This window comes from Capsicum annuum, chromosome 1, assembly GCF_002878395.1.
Source record: "Capsicum annuum cultivar UCD-10X-F1 chromosome 1, UCD10Xv1.1, whole genome shotgun sequence".
In the NCBI taxonomy this organism is placed as follows: domain Eukaryota; kingdom Viridiplantae; phylum Streptophyta; class Magnoliopsida; order Solanales; family Solanaceae; genus Capsicum; species Capsicum annuum.
The window spans coordinates 2,472,473-2,481,364 of NC_061111.1; the positions used below are offsets into that span (position 1 = coordinate 2,472,473).

Genomic DNA, 8,892 nt, shown 5'->3' on the forward strand with positions numbered 1-8,892 from the left:
AATTCGAACTTGTGACATGATACACGTTACATGTTGCTTTTACCAATATACCAAAGTCTTAATGGAATTTTGTGGCTTAATCTTTATAAGGTAATTATACTCTCTTAAGTTACTAAAACTAAAGGTCATTTTTAAGGTACATGTAAAAATATTGACGTTAGAGATATAATCAAGAAAATGATATACCTTAAATCATTAATGTGTACTCAAAGGTATAATATATAAACATATGCTCAAATTTGACCTAAATTAACAAATAAATACTCCAACTTTGAGAGATGAGAGTGCATATTTAGACGCTTTAACTTAGTGTAAACTGACAACTAAACACTCCAACTTTCTCCATTGTGTCCCTTGAACATCCGACGCTAACATGATACATATATTTTGAAAGTGCCTGGATGATCACTCTGTATCAAAACAAGTTGAGACGTATGAATGTACATACTCAATCCATAAAAAGACAGGATATTTTTTAATTTTTCTCATCTGTTACTAATTAGCACCCTACGTCCCTACCCAAGAAAGGAAAGTTTATCAGTGTATTGCCAAGGAGTTAAAATTTCCATATAAATTTGTGGGTCTATCTAAGTAGTGGTTAGAGAAAGAACCCAACAAAAATGGTCAAACGAAAAAGCTTTTGAAATGAGAGGAAATACAAAGGGCGTGGCATTGTGGCAGCACTTTTGTAGGGCAAAGTTTGCCAATAGGAGACAAATTGAATCTCACAAATATTAGTTCTATCAATTTACTAAGCATCAAAATCAACGTCCATGAAACTTCACCAATATCGAAATTGACATGAATGGACAACACACACCCTTCTCACTTACTTATAATCCTATGCTTGCTTGTCAACATAGAATTAGAAGAATGACCCACCTGTTTATTATACTTTGAAGATTGAATATTATATAGTAAAAGATAATCCCCCCAAAATAGGGCAAAAAGAAAAAGGAAAAGGGGAGATGAAAAGAATAGAAAAATTTTCTAGGATATTTTTGCCTCCACTTTATCCTGTTTGTTGACCACTAAAGAGACTTTATGGGTTCAACAAAAGTTGCTACTCGAATCCAAATTATTGGCAAACTCCCTACATGGAATACTACATTTTTTTTTTACTTTCACAGCTTGCGGAAAAATTTATCCAACAACACTTATTGGTACATATATTGCATATGGTGCGTCTGTAAAGTTATCTCATCCAATTCAAGTAGTGTATATATACTTTATAATTATTCCTTCAATATCTTACAAATTACACTAATTTTTCTACATTAATTCACCAGTCACACAATAATTGGTCCAAATATCATTTTTAATACCTCCAATAGCAAGACCTTTTGGTTGTACCAAGTGAGGTCAAGGGCAACCTAAAGCGCCAGAGAAGTTCATCCAAACCTCTTTCACCGAAAAATTATATTCTATTGTATATATAAAGTCAAAACTTTTTTTATGTATGTATAATATGTCGAACCCTCAATGAAAATTCTCCATTATTTACTATTTTGAGCAACCGACAAGTAACTTACGTGAGAAAAGGAAAATAATTCCGGTTAAAATTTGGAATTACATGTACTCCATGTTTGGTGGGATAATCTATCTCATAATCGGTAAAAAAAAATAAAATCTTCAAGTATCCAAATCCATGAAATATCTTTCTTTATCTCATGCTACGCAAAACGACATCCTTAATTAGGCCTATATGAAAAGATCATGCTGTATATTTCTCTTGTACATCTAATCCAAATTAAAATTCTCTAGTACGACCAAAGAGATATATACAAAACTAGAAAATACAGGAAAAGCAATATCTGCAACAAGGTACAAAAGTAAAAGCATTTTTACAACACCTATAATAAGGTAAACAATTACCTAAGTAACAAAGCAGAAGAGAGACGAGCTAGTTAATAAAAAAGGAGATTGCGATAAGGCTTTACAACAACACGTACAGTAGTATAATACTATAATACTATTAAAGTTCTAATTAATAATTTACAATAGGCAAAGAACGAGAGAAAACAGATAAGTAACTATTCATTTCTCAGACATTTACTTTGCCATGACCATTGAAATCTCGATAATCGAGGAGAAACACTAGGGATAAAAGGCCATAGTCTAACTAAAACCAAAACTTACTACTACTAATAATAATTAACCATCTTTATCAGAATATCTTGGTTTTAATTAAGTCCTAATTTCTCAAGTAGATGAATCCGTCATCAAGCTTGTTGATTTTTCATGTGATGCATCACTTGCTGAACGCGACAAAATGGATGATTCTGAATCTAAAATTAAATAGCAATGTGCAAAAATTAATAAGATTATAGAGTAATAATTTTGTTTAATCAACACATAAGACATAAACGTGTCACGGCTACTATTTATGTCTTCTAACTTAGAGTATGCGTGAATAAACACTTATATTATTATACAAAGTTGAACAAGCAACATAATGCGTCTTAGATGACAAGTCTCAAGAAATTGTTGACACCTACATGTCAAATTCCATGAAATTTATCATATAAAATGCGTAAAACTAGTTGTTGAACTTTACAATAGTTTAAGTGACAACAAGTTAAAAGGACACATTTATATTTATACATTATGCAATTAATTAATTTGATGGAATGTTAGATTGAATTTTTACCTCTAGATGAATTGAAAGACCTCTTGCAGTGTAAAATGGCGCCTTGTATAGCATCTTGTTGCTGCAATAACGAGTCGTCTCGCCGGTTAGATACTACCGGCGCCGCCGCAACAACCGCCGACGAAGCTGATTTACTTTTCCCCAAATGTTTACGAACTATTCGTAGCCCCGTCGGAATATTCCCTTGCTTTTGGTTCTTCTCCGCCGTAGTTGGAGTATCCGACGCCGCTTCCGCCTTATCAGCAGCGGACGACGGCGGGGAAGGACCGGAACTTAACTCTCCAGTGAACCTGAGCTTCTCGCTGTAACGTTTGGACACGCGAATGTACAGAGGTTTCACTTTTTTCAAGTATTTTTGCATCACGTCCTTAGAGAATTTCTTCTCATCGGAAGATGAATTTGCTGCATTATTTGTATTTGTTGAACGTGCTTCTTCCAAAGTTGAATTTGCTGCAGCATTTGTGTTTGTTGAACTTGCTAAACGTGCTTCTTCCGGAAGAAGTTTCTGTGTTTTGCTGTTTTTAGAGCTACTGTTATCTCTAGTAAACAATGACTTAATAGCAACTTCTTCAACCTTAAACTTCACCGTCAAAAATTTACTCTGTACACGATTTAGAGTCTCCTCTTTCACATTCTCCGATACTTTCTTCTGCTTGGGAGTAGCTGAAACAGAGGCATTTTCATCGTCATCACCTTCAGATTTTCCGGTTTTTGTTGCTGCATTTGCTTTCGGCTTCTTCAGTTTCAGCATTAACACTCTAAACTTAGTTGCAGACTTCAACAATGACGAAGAAAATTTAGAATTTGCTTCCGAAGCTGTTAACAACAACGATGAAGGCTCAATTGGTACCAAGCTACCTTTGAAAAAAAGTTCATCTGACGGCGAAAGTGATACATTCGGATCCACACCTTCAACACTCGAACTAAACGGAGAAAGCGTAAACTTCAGCTCTCCTTCCTCCTCCTCCTCCTCCTCCTCCGCTTCCTCCTCATCCTTCGCTGAACTAATTTTACGCCTTTCGTTTCCTACAACTTCGTCAAGCACCTCAGGAACTGCAGTAAACTCCAAGTCAAAAAACGGTCCGTCATCTCCGTCTCCGTCACCGTCAACGTCGGAGTCAGATTCCGACGAGTGAGAGCTACCGGCAGTGAGTACGGCGGCGGAAGGATGAGTAACAACGGCGGCAGCGGTGGCGGCACCACTACCACCACCACCACGCCAGTATTTGAGTAAACTGAAAGCTTCCATAGTTGGTAGAGCCAGTATAGTAGTAATAAACAATTATTAATAATATGTTAAAATAGTATTTGAAAATGGGAAAAGGAAGTAAAAATAATAAAGTGGAGAGTGATGGAGAAAAGTGGAGGGAAGAAGATTGATAATGGAGAAGCTTAGATAATACTGCAGAAAGGTGGCAGAGGAAGAGTACAGTAACAGAGCTTGAGTAGGTAAAGTTATTTTCTCTTTTTACTTCTTTATTTATATTACTCCTAATGGCTTTTTTGAAAAATAATGTAATTAAATTTCACTATCTTCTTGCCTTTTTCTAACACTCTACCTTATCTCATTGTTAATATTCAGCTATAGAATTCGTTCGATCATAAAAATTAAAAATATATTTATTTTATTTTATATTTTAAAAGATTAAAAATAGAATTAGAGTTGTGTTTGATTATAGTTTAGTGAAAATAAAATATTTTTAAAGTTTAAAATATAAAAAGTGAAAATAAATTTTAAAAAGATTAGAGTTTATTGGGTTATTGTATGAAAATAGAAATATAAGAGTTTTTTGGGGAAAAAATAAATTAAAAAATAGAAAAATTGAGTGCAAATATAGTGAAAATTTAAATATTGTGAAAATATATTTCAAAATATTTATGATTAAATAAATATTTTTGAAATAATCTGAAATGTATTTTGAATATTATGAATAATTTTGATGCGTAAAATTCTACTTAATTATTGTTATATTTAAATTTTGGAACATCCTCTAGATAATATGCATAATTGAAATGTTGACATATTTTCAACTTGGTATATCATGCTAGAGTTTCATTTGTCAAAAACTTCTAATGTTATTATCTTATTACCCTAAACTTGCTATCAAATTATAATTTTGACCTTAAACTTTAACAGTACATAAATAAGACCTTTAACTATTCAAAACTCCATAAATATGATATTTAAATGATTTTTCACTATTATTTTTTCGTTATTTTCAGCTCAAAGATTAAAATGGTATCTAATTTCTTTTGTCATTGCGGAAAAAGAACAATATTGAAGATTTATTAATTAGGTGGGTCAGCCTCATACGAAAAAATCGCGTGGATTTGCATATATATTATATATTATAAAGCAGAGGGTAAATTTAATTTATATAATATATCTAAATATAATGTATTTAAATATTAAATTAAAGATGAAACTATACTAATAACAAAAAAAAATTTATAATTTTAATAAAATATTATTAAATTAATGTTATTAAGGATAGTAGTAGTATATTAAATTAACGTTATCAAATTAGCGTTATTAAAATGTTATTAAATTAACGCAGGGACAGACCTACGTGGTTGTCATGGGGTTCAACCGAACCCTCTCGATAAAAAAATTACGTTGTATATATAGGGTAGAAAATCTATATTTATGTACGTATATTAATGTTGAACCACATGAAACAAGACACTTAGATAGCCCAGCGGTGTTATTTGCTCTTCTTGGGCGCTTCCTTCAGCCTACTGCACGGGTTCGATCCTTAAATAAATAAATAAATTATAATAATAATAATAATAACGAAGTCATTTTAACACAAAAAACAAAACTTTGACATTGTACAAATATGACCTTTAACTATTCAAAACTGCACAAATATGACCTCCCTCCAAGTCTGCCCTTTTAACGAAGTGGCACCGTGTGGTTGGATTACCTTTCCACATAGACGCGAGTAAAACTCATGCATGGGGTTGCAAAATCGGAGGTTATATTTGTTCAGGTTTTGAATAGTTAAAGGTTCTATTTGTGCACTATCAAAGTTTAATGCCAAAGTTATAATTTGATATCAAGTTTATGGTCATATATATATTTGTGTATTATCAAAAAAAAAAAAAAGCTATATCAAAGCTTAGTTTGAATTTTATGACACAAAGTTTTACTCGGTTGAAAACTCAAAGGTTTGTCGATTGTTTTATAGTTTTATTTGTCAAAAGGTTGAACTCAAACAATGTGTTAAATGGAGTGATCTCATATTTTATACCATCCTCCATTCCTCCTTAGAAATTGATTGTTTATCAATATATATAATTTCAAAGAGTGCTTAATATTATTAACAAGTGACTCAAAAAAGAAAAAATTAAAATGATCAATGTTTTAAAAAATTTTATCACAATATATCGAATATGAAATGCTTGCGACAAATTGGTGCATTTGGGTATTGGGCAGGTTACAATTAATAGTCATAATCCTACCAAAATATTATTGATGGACTAAATAATGAATCCTAACTTAATTCGTCTACATCATTGTGCATCACTTGACTTGCATGTCCATTCTCATAGTGCCATTGCCGTGAAGAAATGGTCCAGTTCTTCAAGTCCCAACTTATTAAGAGGTAATATTCTCTCCGTTTCAATTTATGAATTTGAGTTTAGGAACAAAAATTTAAAATAAGCCATTGATATTTGTGTAATTGTAAATCATTTTATTAAGGATAATATATATATATTTTAAATTTAAAATATTATTAATTGTAGAAATATGTCGTTTCTTACTTTCTTTCGGACTGACTAAAAATAAAAGTGAGTTATATAAATTGAGACAGAGAGCATATTGAGATTAAGCCTTAAGGTGATAAAATTAGTTAATGAAAATGTAACTTCAAGTTAACATGTCTCTTTATTAACTTGGTCCATTTTTGTCTATGTAAAATCCATGGTCATAATAAATAAACTGTATAGTAAAAAAATTAAAATCGGTAAATTGGGTTGTGACTTATTGTTAGTCCATTTTGATTAGTTATTTTATCACAAATAACTTTAGACAAGCGGTCTACTCATTTATTTTGTTCAATTTTAACCCGATCAAATTCAACATTACCCACTCAATTGACCCCATAAATGTGAACATAATCTAAGTTGTTTAAATTTTTTAAAAATATTATCACACCCATGTCAGATCCTTCAAAAGTATACAAATTTTAATGAATCCAACATGCATTTAAAGACATTTTTTACAAAATCTGCGGCGGTCTGCTCATTTATTTTGTTAAATTTTAACCAGATCAAATTCAACATTACCCACACAATTGACCCCATAAATGTGAACATAATTTAAGTTGTTTGAATTTTTCAAAAACATTATCACACCCCCAATCCTTCAAAAGTATACAAATTTTAATGAATCCAACATGCATTTAAAGACATTTTTAAAAAATCCGCGCAACCTAAAACATAACTATATTTTTTATCAAAAGAATGATACTAGGAAACAAGAAGTTAGGGGTGTTGGGAAGGAGTAGGGATTAGGGAAAACTGAAAATGGATCCATTGACTTCTGCAGAGGCAAATTAAACTCTTCCTCCACTAATAAGATTTTGAAAATTGAATCTTCTACCTATATAATATAGTTTTAAAATCTCCAAATATTAAATTTAAAAGGGAAAAAAAGGCTTAAATATACCACTGAACTATCAGAAATGACTCATTTATGTCATCCGTTAAAAGTTGGGCGCATTCACGTCATCGCCGTTATAAAACCGGTCCATCCATGCAATTACTTTTAACGGTGGTCTTCAAAAAAACTGCTTTACCACGTGGCCTCTTATTAGAGGTCCGCGTCATTTTAAAAAAAAAAATAAAAAAATTTGATCCATTAATAAGAATTCACCCACACCCAACCTATCATGTTAACCCACTTTAATATTACTCTTAATTTTGACCCTAGATTTAAACATATAAATAATCATTTAGTCTTCGAACATGAAATTTACACACTTGAATACTACGTTTAAAATAATATAGGTTAGAATAATTTATAATTTAAAATGACAAATGAATAAATTGTGATTAAAAAATAATTTGTTTTGACTCTCGAAATTCGAACATCATCACATAATTTAGGACGAAGAGAATACCACATACATAAAGGATTGCAACTTTTAATTAGGAAGAATACCTAAAAATTTCTTCTAAATTTGGATTATAAGTTGTATAATTGAATTATTGGTAGTTTAATTATTTCCTGGACTTGGCTATTTGGTAACCTTTACACTCTTTAACGTGGCCGGGCATAATTTATTTTTAGGCGTGTTAGAGTTTTAAAAAATATAAAATAAATAAAAGACCACCATCCAGGTACGTAGGGTGTTTTCAGTCCACATATTTTTTAGTGTTGTTTGGTACCTATTCACGCAGACACTATTTATGTGTATATTAATATGCAACGCCCCAAAATCGGGTCCCGAGACGTCACACGGTGCTTAGGATCACAGGTGACCTCAAGCTAACCCTTCTACTGGCATAACTCATAAGCAACTGAACAAAAAGTATAAATCTATACAAATCTGCGAAAAATAACTCTTTTCTGAATATGATAGATACAAAACTAAATTTACAAGATTACAATTCTGCCTTTACAACCAAAACTGAAACGGAATACATTAACTTCTACTTACTGTCTATAAAGCCTCTACTAGTACTGACTGTAGGTAGCCGGGTCATGACTCCCGATTACCCCAACTCAATACAACTGAATAAAGAAAATACAACACTATAAACTCTGCATAACTAACCCAAACCCTTGAATCAAAATGACTCATCACCTGCTAACTGGATACCACGAACTGACTGGATCTGAAGGTGCAACTATACCTTGTACCTACACTCCGAGAAAATGTAGCCCACATATGAATATGTGGGTCATTACCATCAAAAAGTAGCGAGCATATAGGGGTGCAATGCATATATAAAATAATATCTTAATATCATCACAGTTTATAAAATTATGCATGCTGATGTAAATGACTCACTTAGCTCGAATTAAAATCATCATAATCACAAGAGAGTAAAATATATCGGGTGAAACATGTGAGTCATCATAATAAATCTCAATTCACTTCCATCTCGATTCCAAATCATCAAAGCAATCAAATCTCATAACAATTCTCCTTGAAATATATGTTCATTAAATCTTTCAAAAACAATGACTTTCTCAAACTTAGTCTTTCAAACATATTTGTTTGAAAGAC

General features: G+C 31.7%; 1 protein-coding gene across 2 annotated transcripts; it reads right to left on the bottom strand.

Moving 5' to 3' along the window:
- Window positions 1-256: 256 nt before the first annotated feature.
- LOC107864257 (probable membrane-associated kinase regulator 2) lies at window positions 257-4,107 on the bottom strand. 2 transcript variants are annotated; one of them, XM_016710601.2, is made up of 2 exons: window positions 2,651-4,107; window positions 257-410 (listed from the first exon to the last, which is right to left on the bottom strand). In XM_016710601.2, the coding sequence occupies exons 1-2, from the start codon at window positions 3,897-3,899 to the stop codon at window positions 406-408; spliced, it is 1,254 nt and encodes a 417-aa protein (XP_016566087.2). In that variant the 5' UTR covers window positions 3,900-4,107; the 3' UTR covers window positions 257-405. The 2 variants fall into 2 exon arrangements, with proteins under 2 accessions (XP_016566087.2, XP_016566080.2); XM_016710594.2 differs by lacking the exon at window positions 257-410 and adding an exon at window positions 1,860-2,288.
- Between the last annotated feature and the right edge of the window lie 4,785 nt (window positions 4,108-8,892).

Bases quoted from the DNA above. Each gene is read 5' to 3' on its own strand.
- LOC107864257 (XM_016710594.2), bottom strand. From the start codon at position 3,899: ATGGAAGCTTTCAGTTTACTCAAATACTGGCGTGGTGGTGGTGGTAGT. The intron at 2,289-2,650 runs GTAAAAATTCAA...ATTTAATTTTAG, and splicing joins GTCTTTCAATTCATCTAGAG to ATTCAGAATCATCCATTTTG.